This window comes from Barbus barbus (genome assembly GCF_936440315.1).
Source record: "Barbus barbus genome assembly, chromosome: 21".
NCBI classification, from domain to species: Eukaryota; Metazoa; Chordata; class Actinopteri; order Cypriniformes; family Cyprinidae; genus Barbus; species Barbus barbus.
In genome coordinates, this window is record NC_136749.1 from 13,863,651 (window position 1) to 13,888,101 (window position 24,451).

The following is a 24,451-nucleotide window of genomic DNA, read 5'->3' on the forward strand; positions in this document are numbered from 1 at the left end:
TTAAAGACTCGTTTAGAAACAGTCATGAAAATGTACTCTCTTTAAGTACACTTAAGTGGCCTTTTATACTACCTGCAAGTACTGAAGGAAAAATATACTTCTAAGCTACAAAAGCACATTCAGTACAATTCTTTTTAACATGGGAATGGCCATTCTGAGGAGTGTTTGGAGTGCAAGAATACTAGAGTAACAACCCTGAAGTAAACAAAAAAATTAAATGATTAAAAAATTCTGACATGGCACCTTTAATTCATTCGAAATGATCAGCAAAAATTATTTTTCCCTGACTGGCCAAACCTTCATGTGCAGTCATCAGTGAGTTGACAAGAACATTTCTACTTCATCAGCGACTTCATTCCAGTTTGCTAAAGTCAAAATCTCTTTAAATGAAACAGTAACAGACCCCAACACGCTCAAGCTTTTTATTAAAATTAAACACCACAAATTATGGTCCACTTTTTGTATTAAAGGCAGATAAAACACTCAAACCATAAGATAAAATCAAAGTGTAATTCCAGTTGCCATTCATACGTAAAAACCTTTGTGATTTCATTTTCTCCAGGGAAAGATGCTGTTGTATTTCTATATTGCAAAATAAGTCCTAATCAACGAGGCATCTCTCAGAAATCCACACATAAACTTTTGTTAAGTCCTGACCTATTGTTGAATCTGCCTTTCTCTTTCAAAAAACAAAGAAATAAAAAAAAATTCTTCATGTTCACTTTGCATTCATCTGATTATGTTTTTACACAGTCTCCTCTAAGATAACCTCAATAGTGTGAGGCACATCCTGACCCGCCACTACATTTATAGAGGGAACTGTGATAGTTGGCATAGTGATGGTGGGCATGGTAAGGTTTGGGTGCAGGAAGACCACAGAGGAGCTGCCTTCCTCTGCCACCAGCATGCCCTCCTGGACCACAGGCATGGCGGATGAGGAGGAGGATGGTGAAGATGAAGCAGACTCCTGTACTAAGAGGATGGTCTGCACTGCTGCGTCATCGTCTGCGTTCTGTGCGGAAGGATCCATGGGGTCGTTGGCGTGCAGACGCATGTGTTTGTCGAGGTTGGGTCGTGAGCGGAAGGCGGTGGGACACCGAGGGCAGATGTACGGCCGCTCGCCGCTATGCACACGGGCGTGCTCTGTTAACCTCGCTGCTACGCTGAAGCTTTTACCGCACACCCAGCACGTGAATGGACGCTCGCCGCTATGAATGCGCTCGTGATCCTGCAGGTGTGGAAGCTGCCGGAAACACTTCCCACAATGAGAGCACTGAAACAGAGGGAGGAGGTGAATGTGGGAAAAATAATGAGGCTCTATTGATTTGTTAAAAGAATTTCAGATTTTTGCACTGATAATGGAGAGATGAAAAATATGCAAAAATTAAATGATTTCATTAAAAAAAAAAAAATGAATGCAACAATGTTACAGTATTTTGTAAAAGTAATAGTTTGCAACATTAGTTATCCGTATAGTTGGACATTAATAAAGTCTCTAAAGTCCACCTTATTTGATTAAATAAAGGAATGATTAGAGAAATGTAACCCTTGTATTTATTTGTTTATTTTTATTTTATCCTATTTTTTTCTCTCTCTTCTTCTTGCTTATTTATTTATTTGTTTGTTTGTTTATTTTCTTTCTCAAATTCTTGTCAATATGCCTGCCATTCCTTCTTCTTTGGTTGTTTGTTCTAATGATGCTATTTTGTTTATATCTGAAATACAATAAAAAGTTGATCACCAAAATAAATAAATAATAATAATAATAATAATAATAATAACAAAGCCTCTAAAGCATGAAGAATTTACAACATAGAAACTTTAAAAATCACTAATAAATAAATAAATAAATATATTTTATGCACTATTTTAGTAGATTTTGAAATTTTATGTTGATAAATCATTTTCACTGATTGTTTATAACACTTAAATGTTTGTACTTTATTCTTATGCTCTCCAAAGATGCATTATTTGATCACAAATGCCGTAAAAACTGCAATATTGTAAATTGTTATTACAAATTAAAATAACTTTTTTTTTATTATTTTTAAATTAAAGCTAAATTTTTAGCAGCCATTATTTCTTTTTAATATTATTGATTTCTTATTGCTATTAATGTTGAATAATTTTTTTCAAGATTCTTTAATAAAAATTTTTTTAAAATAAAGTTCAAAATAATAGCATTTATTTATAACATAAATATGTTGTGGCATTATAAATCTCTTTACTGTGACTTTTGATCAATTTAATGCATTTTTTTGTTTATAATAGGGCTGGGCGATAAAACGATAACGATATGTATCGCGATAGACACGTGAACGATATCAATAAAAAATGTGTTCAATAAAATCAATAAAAAACAGCCAATATCGTTGTCTCGTGTCTAAGTGCGCACGCGCGGCTTAGAGTGCACGTCTGCAGCCAGACCCTATTGGCTGGTCTGCTGGATTCCTCTTCATAAGCAGAAAATGAGTGCCGCAGCGAGCGAGGAAATTGTAAATAAAAGAGAAAGTCAGCTCGCCAGTATGGCAGTTTTTTGGATATTATAAGTCTGACCGTAGTCAGACCAAATGTCGTCTGCAAATTATGCAAGACCGTCGTCCCCGCCAAGACTGGTAATACCACGAACTTGATGTACCACCTTAAAAAAATATCAATAATTATCGATATCGACCGATATGAAACACTGATATCGTGATACAGTTTTCAGCCATATCGCCCAGCCCTAGTTTATAAACAAATTTCTTTCAACTTAAAAAAAAATAAAAAATACAAACAAACAAAAAACATCCTAATGGCACATACTTGAATGGTAGATAATATATTTATAATATTAATATTAAAATACAATGACATGTAAGAATATTTAGCTTTTTTCACACAAAAAGTTTATAAAAAATTACAATACAACTTAACTCTGGAACCAGCACATATTTGAGCCATTTCCTGAAAAAGAGAAACATACCTCAAAGGGTCTCTCGTTGGTGTGTGTCCTCATGTGAACGGTGAAGGTGGACGCGTAGGCAAACTCCTTCCCACAGAACTCGCAGGTGAATCTGCGTGGGGCGTTTCTTTTGCCTAATGCTCCACAGCAGTGGGCCACGAGATGCTCCCCTAGAGCAGTGCTGGAAGCGAAGCGGCGTCTGCAGGGGCTGAGCGGGCACCGCAGGGGCGTCTGACCCGTGTGGGAGAGGCGATGCAGGTCAAGACCATCCTGAGTCACGCAGCGGTGGCCGCACATATCACACTCCAGCTGACCTCCCACCTTGCCTCTTCCCTGACCTTTATATCTGCGGCGGCCCGTGTCCTCCCCTGTGCAGCGCTGCAGGTGTGTGTCCAGCACTGTCTGATTCAGGAACTGAGAGCCGCAGTTAGGACACGTCTTTGGTTCTTTATCTACAAACAAAAACAGAGAGTTTGAGAGTGGGTTAAGATGTGTCACTAGCTATGTTTCCACCCAAAGTGGCAAACTGAAGTGAAAATTTGGAATATTGCATAAACATTTGCAAACAAAGCATAGTTTCCATTTTATGTGTTTGAGAGAACTAAACTGTAACTTCCTGGGAAACTGGTGCAAATGATCAATAATAAAAATGGATTGCTGCAATCGGGGAAGCCACCGTAGCTCTTTTCTCCCACATAATAAATCATTTGCGCTTAGAGTGTGTAGATGAAATGCAATAACAAACGCTGTTGTGTAATCTTGCATTCTGAGGCGAATGCCTGATGTGTGGGAACACAATCGTGTTAGACAGTTCTGGGAGGTAATTATGCCAAATCATTATAATGAGAGACTTTGGCTCTGGCTTTTCAGAAAGACTAAAACAACATTTGAGAAGGTGAGCAGTGGGATTGGTCTGCTGGTTTATTCAACTGTCCAATCATATGATGTGTTGAGACAAAGTCACATGATTTTACATTCAGGGATTTATTCAGTAAAGGTTTTCTATCACATTTATTGTGCATATTTTCTAATCAGAGTTAAGGTCAACCTCAATTGAGCACTTTTTTCATGCACATTTTAAAATTTTATGCACTTTTTGCCATTTTCATACAGCTTTTTTTTAATGATGTCCTAAAACGCATGTATAAATATGTTGATGGAAACTACTACTGTGTTCACATGTCCATATTTATATCATCATACAGCACTAGACTGAGGGATGAAAAATAATGACATTTTTAGGATGAAAGGATTTTTTAACAAAAATTTAAAAGTAAATTCTCTAGATGCAAGTAAAATATATTTTATATCAAAGCTAATTTGTCCATGTCTAAAAACATATACATCTTGATGAATTATCAATGCATGAAACCATTAAAACAAATTCAAGGCATAGTTCAGCCAAAAATGAAAATTACCCAATGATCCTCAAGCCATCCTAGGTGTATATGACTTTCTTCTTCCAGACGAATACAATCGGAGTTCAATTTAAAAATGTCCTGTCTCTTCCAAGTTTTATAATGGCAGTCGAGATTTTAAAGCCCAGAAAATACATTCATCCATCATAAAAAGTGTTCCACATGGCTCCGGGAAATGTTTTTGTGTGAGAAAAATATAAATTTTTTAAACTTTAAAGACTGTAATCTCTAGCTTGATGGTGTTCCAGAGGATGATGGAGGACGTAGGCGTATATAAATAAAAATGTCGGAGGATTTTGACGTAAGGCAAGAGGAGACTGGTTTTCCTTTGCGGTACAAAACTTGGTTCTCGCAAGAATAGCATATTCTCACCGCAGTTTACGCTACACCTATAAATCCTACTTCATCCACTGGAATGCCACTCTCTTGTGAACACGTGTATGACAGTTAGTGGAAGCTAGAGATTACATTTACATTACGCCTTATTCAGTTTTAAATATGGATATTTTTCTTACACAAACACATCGCTTCGCTTTAGAAGGCCTTTATTAACCCCCCGGAGCCATGTGGAGTACTTTTTATGATAGATGGATGCACTTTTTTGTACTTCAAAATCTTGACCACCATTCATTGCCATTATAAAGCTTGGAAGCTCTTCCAGAACCTTTTTTAATATAACTCTGATTATATTAGTCTGAAAGAAGAAAGTCATATACACCTAAGATGGCTTGAGGTTGAGTAAATCATGGGGTAATTTTCATTTTTGGCTGAACTGTGCCTTATATTATTAAGGCGAACAATTTTTTTCCAGATTGGTAGCTATGGGGTAAAATGTGAGATGCTTCAGGGTAAACTGTGCCTGTGCTCAATTAAAAAATAAAATTAAAATATGAATAAATCACATATATCCTAACAAATCAGCTTTACCCTGGACCTGACAGAGTTTACCCCCATGTTGGGCGAGTTATGCAAATTAACCATTTTTTTCCCCTTGAGAAAAATCACCTCTTTCTGTTAGTTTTACTTTCCTCTCTTTTCTCCTTGAACAGAAGACATTGCAAGTTAAAAGTAGCTGACTTACCCAATTCATATTAAATGCATCCTAAAGTGCTTATCTACGTACAATAAGAAATGGAGAGGCAAACAGATTCTCCAGCTTCTGATGTACCGGACATGAGAAATACTTGTTTATGAACACGTTCCCTCACACACAAGCAAAAATAATCTTCTGCTTCTTATCGAGTGAGAAAAACAAACACGTATTGTTTGTTCCTTATCTAAAAAGAGGGCTAGAGACTGAGAGAGCAACACAAAGACGAGCACACAAAAAGCTCCCTCTTATTTACACAGGACCAATCAGAGGGAGGCGGCTGATAAACAGACATTTCACAGAATGCACAGCGCATGCGCAGAAATAACAGCACTTTATGGGGGTCACGGGTGATGTGATGTTTAGATGCAGAGCATTCAAACTGTCAGGCTGTGACTCAGCCTCACTTTTAAAAGCTTCTACTAAGCAACTCTGCACTCCCTTATTTACACCTGTATAAAAAATCTATTCTGCTTCGTTCTCTGCTTCTGTTCAGCTAAAGAGAAGAACAGCTACGGCAGCGGACTGATCTGTGTAAGAGCCTCTGATCAGAGGTGATAGTGATCAGCAGCTGATCTTATCAATACACACACAGCACATCCTGATCAATGTGACTTTTGACCCCATCTATTTACTTGAAAGAAATCGATGAAAGCTCATTCATTTGACAGATCTGTCAGAGAGTGTGTGTGGTCAGAAGCAGACATTAACCCACACAGAGCTGTGAGTCGAAAGGAGAAACTGATTAGGCCAATTAATAAAGTGAGTTTGTGAGTGTACTTGGGATAACCATGTTGATTTACTGCAATTATTATAAAATTTAAGTTAAACAGTTATTACAAACAGTAGCTTTGTTCATATATATATATATATATATATATATATATATATATATATATATATATATATATATATACTCTGTTCAATATTAATTGGCCTAATCAGTTTCTCCTTTCGACTCACAGCTCTGTGTGGGTTAATGTTTGCTTCTGACCACACACACACACTCTGACAGATCAGATCTGACCCTGGACCACAAAACCAATCTTAAGTAGCTGGGGTATATTTGTAGCAATAGCCAAAAATACATTGTATTGGTCAATATTATCCATTTTTCTTTTATGCCAAAAATCATTAGGATATTAAGTAAAGATCATGTTCCATGAAGATATTTTGTAAATTTTCTACTGTAAATATATTAAAACTTAATTTTTGATTAGTAATTTGCATTACTAAGAACTTCATTTGGACAACTTTAAAGGCTATTTTCTCAGTATTTCGATTTTCTCAGTATTTGATTTCTCAGATTCCAGATATTCAAATACTTGTATCTCGGCCAAATATTGTCCTGTCCTGACAAACCATACATCAATGAAAAGCTTATTTATTCAGCTTTCACATGATGTATAAATCTCAATTTCGAGAAATTGACACTTATGACTGGTTTTGTGGTCCAGACACACACACACACACATATATAAAAAAAATTCTACACACATATATACACACATATCATACACGATATATGTATATGTGATGTGTATGTGTATATATATATATATATATATGTGTGTGTGTGTGTGTGTGTGTGTGTGTGTATGTGTGGAAATGTGTATTATATACATACAACCCAGCCCTGGGTAAAATACAGACGAACCCAGCAATTGGGTTGTTTTTACTTAGCGGTTGGGTTACTGCCCAGAAGGCTGGGTTAAACATTTAACCCAACTGCTGGTTGACAACAACCCAGCATGTGTTCTGTACAATATTTACCCAGCACTGGGTTGTATTTAACCCAGAATTTTTTTAAGAGTGTACACTCATACAAATATATTAAATTTTACTGTTATATCTATTTTTTTTAATTTAATACATATGCTTCTGTCTGCCACAGTGATATACTATCTTCATTTGGGGGCTTTTCTAAGCAAAAAATGATACGCGCTCAATTAAATTAATAGGCATATTGTTTAATTAATTCGATTAAATTGTTAATCAATTGCCAGGCCTAATCCTAATGCATGCATGTAAGAAATGGCATGTGAATGAGAGCTCGTAATGACAAAAGGCTGAGTGTGTAATTGTTTCCTGCAGGCTGACCTTGGTGGATGAGAGAGTGGAGGTCCAGCTCTTTGCGTCGTATAAATGCCTCCCCGCACACATTGCAAGGGAAGGGATGGCTGGTGTGTAGAAGTCTAGAACAGCAAAAAACAGAGAGGAAGTGAATAAGAAAGGCTGCATCATGCAATCCCTGGAGCCAATCCAGCAACAATCGCTGTGAGAAAATTCACGTTTGAATTCACCCACATATCATAAGGCACACAGTCATACTCGCATAGAGGTATAATTACCATCACCGGAAAATAATGCAGCGTCAACTTTGAGTTAAAGAAACGTCATTAAACTGAGGCGTGCAAGAGAGTGGCATACTCTATAATGTCTTAAAGTCCACTCACATGGGATTAAAATCAACAGGGTCCTTACTAATTATTCCTGACATCAATAATTACTGCTTATATTTACTTTCCAGTCCCGTGGCAATGTGTCATCTTTAACCAGTGCCCTCAGTAAAATGACTGGAGGAAGAAATATCACCTGATTTCTTTTTTTAATTATTGACATTTTAATTAAGAAGGCAATTCCAGTAAGTTACTGACATATGCTTATTAGTTATAAACAACCGAACAGTTTATCTGCATTCTGATCTTATTAGCTGTATCAGTGCTCTGGAAAATCAAGAAAGTTCGATGGTACCGAGATAATAACTCTGTATTAATGCAGCATTTACTCCTGTGCCACTGAGCATTATGAGAAATCCAGTAATGAAGGCCTTTGTGAATAGAGTTTCAAATAATTAGATGAGCATTATAATCTCACATAATATATTATAAAGAGGCATTCTGCAAATCTGGTTATTGAACTTCTTTAGAATTCAGCTCGTTTCAGAGTAAGTAACAGCACATTCAATTGTAGTCAATATGCGGATGACACTAAACACAGGAGGAAATGACTGCAATCATGTAAGGGAAGCAGGCATATCTCACACTACCATCATTAAGGAAGAAGCATTCACCCAGCTGAATGTTTTTCATTTTCTGCTAGAAAACTAGCAATGCCAAGCATTTCAATCTGAAAATCCATCATGTTTTGAATTTTTTCTGTACTGGAAACATTCACTCTTCTCTACTCGTTCCAACATTTCTACACATATTTCCTTTGTGAAAAACAAAGGGAAAAATATATGTACAATTATACATTTTTATTGATCAAGGTTTTTTCTACAAGGGTCAGGTTGAGTCAATGTGTAAATATGTAAATTATAAAACGTGTAAAATGTAATTTAAGCAATTCTGTGTGTGTCTTAGTTACTTTCATCAAATTCCATGAGGTTATACACCATTTAAGAGTTTGGTGTCAGTAAGATTTTTAAATGTTTCTCAAAAAAAGTCTCTTATGCTCACAAAGGCTGCATTTTTTTTTTATATAAATGCTGTAAAAATAGTAATATAAAATATTATTACAAATTAAAATAAATGTTTCTAGCTTATTTTAATACATAATTTGACAGGGGGAAGTAGTGGCCTAATGGTTAGAGAGTCGGACTCGTAATCCAAAGGTTGCGGGTTCGAGTCCCCGGTCGGCAGGGATTGTAGGTGGGGGGAGTGAATGTACAGCGCTCTCTCCACCCTCAATACCACGACTGAGGTGCCCTTGAGCAAGGCACCGAACCCCCAACTGCTCCCCAGGCGCCGCAGCATGGCTGCCCACTGCTCCGGGTGTGTGTGTGTGTGGATTTGTTCACTACTCACTGCTGTGTGTGTGCACTTGGATGGGTTAAACGCAGAGCACCAATTTCGAGTATGGGTCACCATACTTGACAATACGTCACGACTTTTTAATTTATTCTGGTGTTGGCAAAGCTGAATTTTCAACAGCCATTACTCCAGTCTTCAGTATCACATGATCCTTCAGAAATGTTTCTAATAATCAAATTTTGTGCTCAAGTAACATTTCTTCTTCTATAAATGTTGCAAAAACAGTTGTGCTGCTTAATATTTTTGTGGAAGCCATAATGCATGTTTTCAGCATTCTTTGGTGCCTAGAAAGAAAACAACAGCATTTATTTGAAAGAGAAATCGTTTTGTAACATTATGATTTTACTGTCACTTGTCTCATGAATCCATGATGAAAAAATTAATGAATAAAATCTATATTTTTTAATCTTGACCCCAAACATATGCATGCATTATATCTATCGTCAAAAGCAAAGCCACATGACAGCAAGATGCTTAACGTCTATGGTGACTGTTTAGTGCTCCTGTTTTCATTTATTCAAGATTCACATAGACTGGATGCCAAAATAAGGCATTGTTAAATACATCGCATGGGAAATGAAAAATGCCAGAGGCACTTAATAGGCATCACTTCTTTTGATCACTTCTTTTAGAGACTAATCAGACATCTTTCTGATGTTGTACAGTTTGACAGGGCAAATGTTTCCGGCGCAGAAAAACCTGTAGGGACGTGGACCATAACATGGAAGGGCACAAATAGAGCTTGTTAACCAACAGAAACATTCTCTGATTAGTCCGGTGTCATCTCAAGTTCCCGCTCAAATGAATCTGGCATCAGGCCCTTTGCTCAGACAAGCAGCAAAAATCGATTTTTTTGGTATATCTGACTCAAACCTGTCACACACAAAAATACATGTAATGCTTTCTATGCTTACAGCTGTATACATCATTTTAACTCACTCTTTAGGTATACACACAAAACTCATCTGTTCTCTCACGCGCCTCGTAGTTCAGCACCGCAGCGAGATGTCATGATAGACAGCAGAAGAGGCAGTTTTCCGTCCTCTTCTTCCCACACTGACAGCTATTGGAGTTGTTTGAGAAAGTCTGGCAACATGCTGAAGCTCACATCATTACTACAACAACCCCTGTTGATGCACCGGATACTGACTACACTGTCTGAACAAATGGATCCAATTTCATCACTTTCTAAATGACAGAGCGGACAGTTGCTCCTAAAGATCAGATTTAAAAACCTAATCGGATTTGTGCGCAGCGTGAGATTATTTAAGATCTCGTCTCCAGCTACTTATACCTTTCCATCTATTTACAGTCAGATTAAATATCAGTCATCTCTGGGAACAAGCTAAAAAGGAGGATGAACATATGTCATTTCAAACCTATGACTTTCTTACTTCTGTGGAATACAAAAGAAGAGATATACAGTGGTGGCCAAAATGATTAGAACTAAATTAGAACTGGTTTTAAGTCAGTTATTTCTATTTGCTGTAGTGTCTCGGTAGGAAATATCAGTTTACATTTCCAAACATTCATTTTGCCATTAATTGTAATAACCCAGTGAGATTTTTGTCTGTCAACAGCCAGTGCTCCACACAGAGATCTGATCTGATCATCCAGTCTGTCTGGAATGACATGAAGGAACGGAACAAACTGAGACAGACTAAATCCAGAAGAACTGTGGTAACGTCTCCAAGATGCTTCAAGAAACCTACCTACAATTAATGGCAAAATGAATGTTTAGAAATGTAAACTGATATTTCCTACTGACACATTACAGCAAAACACAGAAATAAAGACTTAAAACCAATTTTTAGCTGGTGAAAACAATAGTGTTCTAATAATTTTGGCCACCACTGAATACAGTGCCCTCCACTAATATTGGCACCCTTGGTAAATATGAGCAAAGGCGGCTGTGAAAATAAATCTGCATTGTTTATACTTTTTAATCTTTCATTTAAAAAATTCACAAAATTCCAACCTATCATTGAAGTAAAACAATTGAAAGTGGGGGGAAAATCTCATTGTGAAATAAATGCTTTCTCTTGTTCATATTGGCCACAATTATTGGCACCCAGTTATTGCAACATCCTTTTCCCAGGGTAACAGCTCTGAGTTTTCTCCTATAATGCCTGAAGAGTTTGGAGAACACCTGATAAGAGATCAGAGACCATTTTCTTCATACAGAATCTCTCCAGATCCTTCAGATTCACAGCTCCATGTTAGTACTACTTCTCTTCTGTTCACCCCACTCATTTTCTGTAGGGTTCAGGTCAGAGGACAGGGACAGCCATGGTAAAAGATTCATTTTGTGCTCAGAGACTAATTTTTGAGTTTATTTTGATGTTTGTTTTGGATTGTTGTCCTGGTGGAAGATCCAAACACGGCCCATTATAAGATTTCTAACAGAGGCAGTCAGGTTTTGATTTTTTATCTGTTGATATTTGATAGAATCCATGATGCCAGGCCCACAACATTAAAGATCCAGCAGTATATTTAACCGTGGACATGGGGTACTTTTTTTTTTTCCCCCTGTTTGTACCAAACTCATCTGCTGCCAAAAATCGATTTTTTTTCAGTTTCATCTGACCATAGAAGCCAGTCCCTTTTCAAGATCTTGTCGTATCTGACAACTGAATTTGCTGAATTTGTTTGTTTCTGAATAAGCAAGGAGAACTTTCCTTGAAACCCTCCCGAACAAAATGTGGTGATGTAGGGGATGTTTGATATATTTTTTTTTAGGTTTTACAGCTGTGATCTCACAGTGAATTCTACAGCTGTGATCCTTGGAAAGTCTTTGGCCACTCAAACTCTCCTCCTCACCGTGCATTAGGATGATATAGACACATGTCCTCTTCCAGGCAGATTTGTAACATCTTTAGTTGATTGGAACCTCTTAATTATTACCCTGATGGTGGAAATAGGGATTTTCAATGCTTTAACTCTTTTCTTACAGCTACTTTCTATTTTGTGAAGCTCAACAATCTTGTTCTGCACATCAGAACTATATTCTTTGGTTTTACTCCTTGTGATGGATGATTAAGGGAATTTGGCCTTTATGTTCCTCATATTTATAATCCCGTGGAACAGGAAGTCATGGCTTGACAATTTCATGTTCCTAGTCACCCTGGTGTGCTAAAAAATGTAAATATGAATGGGAATATACTTCAGAGATATTTTACACATAAGAATTTCTAGGGGTGTCAATAATTGTGGTCAACATTCATTGGAGAAAAACCTTTATTGCATCATGAGATTTTCTCCCCATTTTCAATTGTTTTACTTCAGTGATAGGTTAGAATTTAGTGAATTCTTTGAGTGAAAGCTCAAAAGGAAAAACAATGCAGATTTATTTTCACTTTGCTCATATTTATCAAGTGTGCCTATATTAGTGGAGGGCACTGTACATATATATATCTATAGTTTTGTTTCTGAAAATGATGATGAATTTAGATTGGATGAAACACACAGACCTGTGACTTTTCAGCTGGGACTCAAACTTGAAGCTGGCTGGGCACTCTGGGCAGATGTGCAGACGCCCATCACTTGATTGTCCCTTGCCTTTTCCTCTGCCTCTGATCTTGCGTTCCTGGCTTTCACCCCCCTGGTGAATCAGCATGTGGCGTTTGAGTGACGTCGGCTGGAAGAAGCGCTTGTCACAGAGGGGACAGTTGAATATGCGGGATCCTCCGTGGGTCAGGTTGTGACGTAGCAGGTTGGACGGAGACGGGAAGCTCTTTTTGCAAATTTTGCAGTTGAAGAGTTTCTCACCTGTGTGCTGGAACACATGCTCACGAAGACGGCTGCGCCGTGTAAAGCCCTGCCCACAATGTGGGCACTCGTGGGGCAGGGCGGTGCGTGACCAGTCGCGGCTCAGCTTGGCGGGAGCCTCAATAGCGCCGTCTGCTCCAGCTGCTGCAGACAGAAACACTTTGTTAACAGGAAATCTAAACGAAGGAGACTGTCCATGTAATATCGGATTAATTTGATACATTTCAGGCTTAAACGTTACAAACGTTGTGAAATGCTGATTAAGTAATGAACCATATCACAATCTTGTTACATTTAGCAGGTATTGTTTTCACAAATCAATAAAATGCATCTACCACTTCCATGTACACTACCGTTCAAAAGTTTGGGTTCAGTAATATATACATGAGTACATATGTTCTTGTGACTCAATAATGAGTCCGATAATACTACAAAACAATATATATATATATATATATTTATTTATTTTTTACATCAAGCATAAACTTTACTTAACTACTTTTGTATAGTATTAAAATATTCAAATAGAATACATTATATATAAAATATTTATAAATATTTATGATTATTATAATGGTTTCTGATCTGATCCTCTGACGTCTTTATAAAGCAGAACGAAACTAAATTTGAAACAAAAAGTGACTTTTCTCTAAAATATTTCATGGACCCCTTATGGACTCTAGATCCCAATTTGAAAAGCTCTGATTTTGAATAATTAATCTAGTACTTTCAGTACTTAAACATAATTAATCAGTAACTTTACCATTTTAACTTTATGGGATAGTTGTAACCATTCATAACTTTTTTTCTACCGTGGATCATAAAATGTGACAAAATAAGAAATTTTGAGAAATGTCTCCACCCTTGTGAAAATTAACCCTGGCTTTGCTACAAAAAAAAAACATGGTTACTATAGTTAAACCATGGTATCTACAAATTAACCATGGTTTTGCTACACTAACCAAAGTTTAAGCATGGTATTGTAGTAAAACTGTGGTTACACAAATGGCAGCAGAACCATTGTAGTTAATAACTACAGTAAAACCATGGTTAATTTTCATAAGGGCATACAATGAAAGTCAATAGCAACTAAAACTTCTTGGTTAACTTATCAACATTCTTTAAAATATCTTCATTTATTTTCCACAGAATAAAGAAAGTCATACAGGTTTGGAATGACATGACAAAAAACAAAGCAAGTATGGATTTCCTACTTAGTTGGGTCTCTTTGGAATTGTGTTGCGTTTCATGCACTCAGTCTAACCTGGTTGTCCGAGGTTCACGTTGTCTCCATGTTTCACAACAGCTGGAGCTGCAGTAGTGTACAGCCTGCCTTTCACTTCACCGGCAGGTGGATCTCCGGCAGCTTCGTTCTTATGCTCCCGGCGATGGTACAGGAACTGTGTGGTGCTCATGAACTCAGCTCCACACTCTTCGCAAGTATGCAACGCCGCCTCCAGGCCGTGCTCGTTTCTGCGGTGCTCTGCCAACTCCTGGTCGCTGGTGAAAACAGATCCACACTGATGGCAGAGGAAATTCTGGACTTCTTTGCTCAAAGAGGGAGCTTTCTCAAGTTCCATGTCTGCGCTGCTTTCCACCTCTCCTTGGATTTCCTCAACCACAGCGCTCTTTTCCATTTCCACATCTCCTTGCATCTTATCAACGACCACCTCCATGCCTTCTTCCTGGTTTGCTTCATTCATCTCCTCCACCATCTCCACGATCTTTTCCACCAAAATCTCTGTGCCTTCCACGGCAGGTTCCTGCTCAGTCTGGAGAGCTTCGGATTCTCCAATCCCATCATTGTCCAGCTCAACCTCCATATGTGCTACAGGTGTCTCAGTTATGGTTTGTTCCAGAGTGGTCACCTCCATTAGGCTCTGGCCTTCCCCGGCTGTGGCTAAAAGCAAGAGTCCCTCACCTGGGGCCTCTAGCATGGCTGTGGAGAGCTGAGGAATGGCAGGCTGAGCCTGCTTGGGCTTGTCCTCCACCTCTGAGCGGTGCTGCTTTCGGTGATAGAGGAAAAGAGTGGTGTTGAGGAAGCCCTCTCCACAAACCATGCAGCGGTGTATGGCATCCTTCAAGCCGTGCTGATTCTTACGATGAGTCACAAGTTCTGGAACCAGGCTGAAGCTTTGCCCACACTCCACGCAGAGCAGGCTGGAGGGGGGCTTAGCTTTTTTTTGCCCTCTGCGCCTTGTGGCGGGACTGTTTTCTTCAGCTGAGGACTCCACAGGCACAGTTTCCTGGGAGACTGAAGTCTCCGGAAGTTCTTTGGGGACACTGTTTCTCTGTACGGCCTTAGACGCCGCTACTCTTTCAGAAACCTCTCCAACTGCCACAAATACCTGACTAGTGCTCCCCATCTTCATTTGAGCCTGCCTTCCCTCTTCTTTCAGCTCCATCTGTTCGTGTGCATTCTGTGCCTGCTCAGCGTCTTGATATTCTTGCTGGGTAGGAAGCGGTTGGTCTGCTGTTGCAACACTTTCATCACTCTGCTCTCCTCCAGGTCCAGGTCCCGGTCCCGTCTCAAGGCAACACCCCATTTTGCGGTGCTGCTGCCACAGTGACAGAGCATCAAAGAGAACCTCACAGTCAGCGCACTGGTACAGAACACGTGGAGCATCCCCCTGAAGAGTTTTCTTCTGTTCTAGCAGAGATGACAGATCAACAGTTGTCTGAGTCTGGATCTGGGGAAGTGACATAGCCTGCATCGCCACCTAGTGAGATGAAAGAAAACATACACATCAAGTAATCTCATGACAAACGATGACAAGCGCAGAGCAAAATAAAAAGTTTGGAATTGCACTTTGGGTCAATGATACAATGTTCTTTTTTAATATATTATTTTTTCCCCCAAAAAGATACATTAACAATGTTACTCTTACATACAATCAATTTAATATTTTTGGGGGAGCATGAAGTCCAAAAATTAAGTCCTGATATCCTAAAGGGGGGAAAAAAAAAGTATCTTTAAAAGAAAAAAATATATTTTTTTTTTTGGCATAATCATTTTATTATTTATTATTTCATAGAATTATTTTTTAGAAAAATATTTTAACTGCTTCACTGCAAGGTCAATACGTCTCTTAAAATATCAGATAATTTGGCTTTTCTGTAACCCTGCAAAGTTGGTTCTGATTGTAATGTAATGTCATGTGGTGCAACTCCCCCCAAACTCAATATTGATGAATTAATAATTCATATTTGTAAGAAAGAAATGACATATTTAAAAACATATTTGAAAATAATAAATAAGATTTTCAATGTTATTACATTTAAACCTTTTAAACCAATTAATTTTGAAAGTTATATGAATTTAAAGAGTACATTACATACATGCATTTAAAACTAGTTTAAAAGATTTTTTACTTCTCTTTATAATTGATATTCTTATTTGTCAATAACCAATTTTCATAAATTATACTGTAGGGAGGCCATTTGTAAAAAAATATATATATATTATATACAGTTTTTTTAGCATTATTTTGAATATTACATCTTAACTATTTAAATTGTAAAGTTGTGCTGGAATGTAACATACATTTTAGAATGTCTCCGTGTAAAACATGCATAAACATCTGACCATCTGTACAAGGCAGTTCAGATGATCAATCCCAATAATGTGCTTATTTGATTATTGATTTGAATATTTAAAATTTATGTAACGCTTCATTGTCTGTTTTTTTTTTTGTTTTTTTTTGTCTATATTTAAATTATATATAATTCCCAGATTTTCCGTGTGGACTGTATTTTTTATTTTTTTTTTGTATTGTGTAAGGCATTTAATATTTTATATGCACTGAAAAAGAACAAACAAGTTTTAACTTCTTCCAGACACAGTGACCTAGAGGAAACACCCGTGTGCAGATAGCTCTCACAGAGTGTAAAAACCCACTCAAGGAGTTAGCTCGTGTCACACTCGATTCAAGCTAACATTCACTGTTACCAAGGGCACGGCGTGGGGGTCCGTGTTACAATCATCTGACGCAACCGGCTGTGACATCCCATTGAACTGACATGGCATAAACGGTTTTTGTTCGCCATACTATCTTTTTTTAAAATAGTTTAAGCACCCACTTAAGCCATCTTGATGAGAGGGTATTAAGAGTAGAGAGGATGACTCAGAGAGACAGGGAGGTTTGGCTGAGGACATCCATAAACTGGATGGACAGATGCACTTATGTTGTATCTATTTTCAGCGTGGATGTTTCAAATGAGAAAAGAGCAGATGGAGATCTAAAAACAAAGTCAAAGAGACAACGACACTGCGAACGGACATAACAAGCTCCAGCCTCCAGTCTTGTCCACCAGCTATGGAGCAGCGTTATCATCGCATACTGAAAATGAGGTATAAAATATTGATATAAAAATGTTGTACTGCTCTCTGAGGTCCACTTATAATGTTAATAAGATTTTTACATAAAAAACATACTTTAGAAGTACTAGGCTATTTTCTATCCTGTATATAACCACCCTCATCAGAACACTTTGTTTGAATAGGCGTGGCGGATTGTAGACTCGGAAGTAAACGCCCACTGCTATGATTGGCTAACACTTGTGTATGTTTGACAGTCTACATCCTACACAGATGGATGCTGCTGTGATTTAGGTTATGGTCTGTTTAACAGGCAAATCAATAGTGATCACGCACAAAACAGTTGTGACTTTACTGTCGGATCCAATATAGCCAGCACAGCTTTTAGTTTCAATCTTTTAGCTTCAATCTTTTTGAAAATCCTGCATCGAATTGTGCCTTGTTTGTAAACGAATCCACGATAAAATGAAGTGAACAAATGACCAAGTTCTTACTGACGCGGTCTGTATCTTCATTAAAAATAAAGTTCATCCAATTTCTAATGTTGGGATCAGAAGGAAGGCGATGCAAAGACTGTTTTTTCGACAACCAGCATCTTTATCGTTTGGTTTCTGTGTAGACCTGCTCATTTGCCTCTCTCGTAAACACTACATGTGCAAATTGGTGGGTGGGGCTAAACAAGCAGCGATGTAGAAGCAGGTGTTGATTTTCTTCTGTGGAGGTGGTACGTATCCACACTATTACATCACACAGTCGTTCATTCCGCAAGCTGTCATTTTGGCAGACTGGCTTCAATATAAGCTGTTTTTAGACTAACGAGAAAGCTTTGAGGATGTTATTATAGTACAGTGACCTACAATATATTTCAAAAGATAAAGGAAATTTTGGTTTCTCAGTTCATTACCCCTTTAAAGTAATTAATGCAACAAAATAAAAATAAATAAAACCGAACATAAAACAAACAAACATAGTTAAATAGTTCTGTGGGAGGCTTTGTCTATGACAATGCAAAAAATAATAAGGCACATTTTCTCATTTGATTCACCTTTTTCTGAGTGGTGATTTGAAACTTGTTTAAAAAGCAGAAAGACAAATGTCTTTTTCAGCTGTGACTAATAACTAGCTTGAAGAGAGCTACTCCAATCATTCTAAAAACAGTCAAGCATTAATTCAAACTTCACTGTTTTTATAACAACTAGAGTAAAAGTGCATCAACATCAGAGCGTAAAAGACAGAATCTCAAGTGCCTCATTTCCCCCCTGTAGTGAAGAGGCAAATTAGGAGTTGCGCAAAAAACCCATCCGCTTACAAAATTATCCTTTTACATTTCAGCTCACCATTCAGGATTACTGGAAGCTGCTCTTCAAATTTTCTAGTCTATTTTGGATAATTATAGTTACGAGTTCAAGGGGTATTAAGGGAATAAAATAGATTAAATTTTTCACAGGCTTTCAGGAGCTGCATGTTAATGCACCCCATTTAGAGATAATGCTGAGTAAGGAATTTGACAAATCCATCTCATGTAATTCTTAGGAAAAAGATGACTTCCTGTGAGATTTATCAGAAAGATAAAGTATTGAAGTAGTTTAGGGGTGAACTGTGTATGCTGGTAGATATGTGATTATACCTGTTGCAGACCGGCGGCTGCAGCCTCGATAGGTGTCTGATTGGGCAGGAGTTGTGGGTTCTCCGCGGTGCAGGTCATCTGATGTGCAAGCACTTCCTCTAGTGTGGGAAACTCCCGATAACAGGGAAAGCACATGTACACTGAAGAGGACTCCATGGCTGCTCAAAACACACAAGAATATGTTTAAGTAAAACAATAATACAAGTTTACATTTGATTAAGGGTAAAAAGGTTCGACTCCAATAACAGCGCCCTCTTTTGATGCAACAGAGAATGTACAACTAAAAATAAATTGCAGCAATCCTACTCGCACTCCCACTGGACCCTTTCAAATAAAGACATTAAAAAATATCTAGCACTTAACATTCATTTAACAAAAAGAGGTAAAGGGGACTGTTAGATGCATACCTTTTTATTAATTTTATTTTTTTGTTTTTTGACCTATACTAAAAGCTTATGGCCGTTTTTATTATTTTATAGGTAGTTGTATTTTTTTTACGCTTAATCCTTTTATTCAGCAATTAATTAAATTCATCAAAAACGGCAGTAAAAAAAAAATGTACAAAGTTACAAAAGATTTCTATTTCAGAACTTTTTTTCCGAGCTTCCTATTCTTCAAAAATCCTTCAAAATATATACATATCATGGTAATAAGAAGAAATGTTTCTTGAATATTAGAATGATATTTGAAGGACCATGTTACACGTAAGACTTGAGTAATGACTGCTGAAAATTCAGCTCTGACAACACAGGAATAAACTATTTAAAATATATTAAAATAGAAGAGAGTTATTTTATGCAATAATATTTCACAATATTTCTATTTGTATTGTATTTGTGATTAAATAAATGCAGCCTTGGTGAGCATAAGAGATTTGAGCATAACATACAACTATGTCAAAAAAAAAAAAAGAGTCTTTAATGACAAATATTTAGAAAACAATGACGTTATCGAAAAAGAAAACTATGAAACTGAAGCATTGATGAGAGTGGATCTTTTTGGGCTGATTCAGGCTGCATGCCACACCTCCGTGAAGTGACAGGCAGAAAGAGGATGGATGGAAATGTTTTAAGGAAGAGAGGAAGATTATTGTGAAATAACAGATATTCCATGGCAGATGGCAAGTGGAATGTCCTTACAGCATGTTATCGGTGTTAACATGAGGGGGCTGAGTGCTACATGATGTGCAAACTGTGGCAAAACAAAGCCACACATTAGTTTCACTCCACATAATTTATCAAGACGGCACAAAAGACCAAATAATTACAGCTGAAATGTCACAAAACAAGCTTAAATATGACTCAGTCAAGTTCATCCCGGCAATCATAAACATGCAACTTAAATGTTAAACAGAAGCAAAGCTGAACATAACCTAAATGTATGCAAACTAGTGCTGTCAAATAATTAAATCACATCCAAAATAAAACAATTTGTTTACACAATATAAGTGTGTGTAATGTGTATATTTATTATGTATAATTTATAAATATACAGTATACATACATATATTATGTAAACAAAAACTTTTTGTTGGATGCGATTAATTGTTTGAATCACTAATGCAAACACAACAAAAAATGGATATAAAATGATTCCTTGTTTTACTGGAAGGCAATATTTTATGTCATTACATAATGTTTCAGGTGGCTTATTTAGTAATACTTACAGATTATCGGTTTTACCAATATTTGTCACAAATATTCAGACTTTTCTTTATAAGAAGCTACTTCAATATCAGGTCAACAATATAAAAAACCCCCGCATCAGGTAGGTCCCCAGAGGTGTTATACACAGCTTAAATTGTAACAGAAACTAAATATTTTTACTGTCGTTATATAAATTGCATATTACATTTTTATCACCAATATTCACACATTTTTACATAAATATTTGTTGGTTCCCAATCATTGTCATGATTGTCATAAATACCGATATAAATGCCATCAAACCAGAAGAGCATCACAAACAAATGTCAATATATTACCGTGTATAACAGGAAACAACAGTATTCATTAAGCTGCTTTTAAATAAAATTATTTTTAAAAGTTTAATATTTAATATTGTGCTGTAATTATTCTTATACATTTAACGTTACATAACTTTCTACATCACTAAAAATATTACTGTTGTTTTTTTTATAATGCATATTGTGTGTTTTTTTTTTTTTATTTCGTCTAAAAATTTAAATTCACTAAGGCCTTGAAGGCGTTATTGTCAAAACGCAGACATAAACGTTTCTGTCATAAAATAACCGATATTGATAGACTTTGAGATATTCAGTAATAATAATCATCCACTAATAACTATGTCTGCAGCAAACACTTAAATCGGCTAATAAGCTACATGGGTTTCTCTATTGCACATAAAAAGGTGTTAGAGCTGGACGATCTGGAGAGACAGCAGAATGATCACAGCGCCGCTCAGAAGCTAATAAAGCTAACACTAGTTAGCTACAGCCTCAACTAGCGGGCTCTGCTGGCCTGCTAGCATTTAGGATGCACCAACTTCCTTTTACTGAACGACGGTAAATATGTGAGAAATATATTTACAGAGTCACAGCCACTGGTTTATTGATGGCTATATGTTCGAAGTGCAGCCGCTATGGGTGCTTGGTCGCGCTCAAACATTGAACACACAGCGCGAGCGAGAGAGAAGCGCCGAAGAAGGGCAGCACGCGCTTCTTCGGTGGTAGTTTGGCGGAATCCGCCCGTTAGCGAAGCGCGAATGTCTCCCCCAGTCGAGTCTCCGAGACGACAGCTACTGTTAAAGTACATAAACTGTAGATAGGCGTGGATTAGTCGCAAAAAACATTGCTCCGGTAGGATAAAATAAACAACTCACCGATTATGGCCTTCTCCTTTCGTAACTGTCAGAAATGTTATTTGGAACGTCTCAACAAAACGCGATCTCATTGGTCCGCAGCACGTTTCAAGTCCGCCAATAGAATTCTCCTGAAGTCAAGCGTCATCGAGGGATCTGCAGGTTTAACCTCCGGTAAGAGTGAGATTTATTATCGGTGACTTTTTCTGTTTGTTCACCGTGATTTCCAGTGGAGTATGTTTTCACTAAAATCTCATTTATCTTTTTGTTCATTGAATGCAAGGCGACTAAAGGACAAAGTAAAACGCAAAGGTATAATTTTGTTTTGTAAGGGGCAGAAGACACATTTTGTTTTTCTACAAGAGACTCATTCCACAGAAAAAGATGCAGCTTTTTGGAAAATGCAGTGGGGAGACACAGTTTTGTTCAGGCATGGCTCCAGTCGATCAGCAGGTGTCGCTATATGCCTTAACAATTGCCCTGGGAAGGTTGTGACTTTTCAGTCTGATGCTCATGGACATTCGATCATGGCGTGGCTCAAGGTATTTTTGTTATTTTAGTTCATGTTTATGGTTATAACAGTAGTGGGCAAAACAAGATTTTGTTGTCTAATATTACAGAGGCTGTTAGACAGGTTAAATCGAAATTTCAGACAAATTTGGTACTAATTGGAGGTGATTTTAATTTGGCTCCCGATGAGTGGCTGGACAGATCTCCTACTAGTTATACAAGCCACCATTTCAATAACATTATTCAGGATTTTTGCCATTTAAATTCCCTTACAGATACATGGAGGGTCAAGCATCCTAATGCTAGTCAGTTCTCTTGGGTCAAACCTAACCGATCCTCTAAATCACAGATAGATTTTTGGCTCATTGCTGAGGAATATTCTGATCTTGCTACTAATGTTTCAGTTCCTGCTGCGCCCTTGACAGATCATTGTCTGATTTCATTAACTCTGACTCCAGCAATCAAACATACCATTAAGAAGGACTATTGGAAGTTTAATGCGGAACTTTTAAAGGATAAAGTTTTTTGTTGTCAAATAAGAAATTTGGTTAGTGAGATTAAAAATGACTTCTCTTTACATTCTAGTGGGATTAAATGGGAATATTTTACATTTAAAACAAGGGAAATTTCAATTCGGGCTGCTAAACAAAAAAGCCGAGATTTGAAGCAAAGGGAGCTGGAGATAATTCAAGAAATGAATGCCTGTTGTAATACACAAGAAATTACTCAAGATGTTGAAAAGTGACTTTCTCTTCAAGCTAAATTAGACAGTATGTATCTAATGAAAGCACAAGGAGCTTTTGTAAGGTCTCGTGCAAAATGGATGGAAGAAGGAGAGAAGAATACGGCTTATTTTTGTCAATTAGAAAAGAGGAGACAGGAAAGTAATGCAATTCATAGTTTAATTATTAATGATGTGGTAGTTACAGATCCAAAATTATTATATGAGGAAATATACTCATTTTATAGTAATATTTACTCTTCATCATACTCTGAAAATAATGGTAAGGAATTTCTTGAAAAGGTCAAAGATTTTATCCCACAAATTGAAATTGAATAAATTTAGAGAAATTTGTGACGGAGACCTGACATTAGAGGAACTTGATTATGCTATTTAAAAAATGCAGTTGGGTAAATCTCCTGGTCAGGAATCTAATTCTTTACTTCCAACTATGAAACAGGGGTTAATTATTCTTATTCCAAAATCAAACAAAGACAAAAGAATTATTGACAATCTGAGACCGATTACCCTACTTAATGTTGATCATAAGATTCTTACATCTGCAATTGCTAATAGGTTCAAATTTAGTTTGAGTCAAACTATAAGTGAAACTCAATCCGGTTTCATTAAAGGAAGGTTAATACACAACAACATTAGTCTTAGATTTAATTGATTATGAACATTTAATTAAAGATGATGGGTTCGTTTTGTTTCTTGATTTCTATAAGGAATTCGATACTGTAGAACATAAATTCATTTCACATGCATTAAAGTATTTTGGTTTTGGTCATAAATTTGTTAAATTAATAGAGATGCTGTACATAGACATAAATAGTTCAGTATTGTTACCTTTTGGGACTTTAACATTAATAGAGGTATTAGACAAGGGGATCCGACAAGTCCGTATTTATTTATTTTAATATCTGAACTGTTAGCAATTTATGTGAAAAATAGTAAAGACATCAGGCCTTTGAATGTTTTAGGGACTCTGTTATTGATTAGCAGACGATACCACCCTGTTTCTTAGCGATGCAGAGCAGATTCCAGTTGCCATTAATCTGGTGTCTCATTTTTCAAAAGCTTCTGGGCTGCAATTGAATCTAAAAAAGTGTGAGTTGATGGCACTTCATAATCATGCCGAATCTCATTTGTTCAATATTCCTTTAAAAAATTAGATTAAATATTTAGGAATTGTGATTACTAAAGTCCCTAAAATGAGAGAAAAACGTAATCTGATGGATAATATGAAAAGTCGTCCAAATATTTTAAATATGTGGGTTCAAAGGGATATCTCTATATTTGGAAGAATTCTCATACAGAAGCCAGAAGCACTTTCCAGGTTGATTTACCCAGCATTTTCTTTGAATATATCTGATGGTTGGATAAAAGACACTAATCAAATTCAGTATAAATTTATCTG

The 24,451-nt window shown here is 36.9% G+C and overlaps 1 protein-coding gene across 3 annotated transcripts; it reads right to left on the bottom strand.

Annotated features, from left to right (window-relative positions):
• Window positions 1-408: 408 nt before the first annotated feature.
• On the bottom strand, window positions 409-21,872 carry LOC306887767 (uncharacterized protein). Of its 3 annotated transcripts, none has more exons than XM_079445777.1 (7): window positions 21,822-21,872; window positions 18,981-19,138; window positions 14,300-15,755; window positions 12,738-13,179; window positions 7,553-7,647; window positions 2,966-3,396; window positions 409-1,273 (listed from the first exon to the last, which is right to left on the bottom strand). In XM_079445777.1, the coding sequence occupies exons 2-7, from the start codon at window positions 19,134-19,136 to the stop codon at window positions 746-748; spliced, it is 3,108 nt and encodes a 1,035-aa protein (XP_079301903.1). In that variant the 5' UTR covers window positions 19,137-19,138; window positions 21,822-21,872; the 3' UTR covers window positions 409-745. The 3 variants fall into 3 exon arrangements, with proteins under 3 accessions (XP_079301903.1, XP_079301904.1, XP_079301902.1); XM_079445778.1 differs by having other exon boundaries at window positions 12,738-13,176; window positions 21,822-21,841; XM_079445776.1 differs by having other exon boundaries at window positions 21,530-21,828.
• Window positions 21,873-24,451: the final 2,579 nt, after the last annotated feature.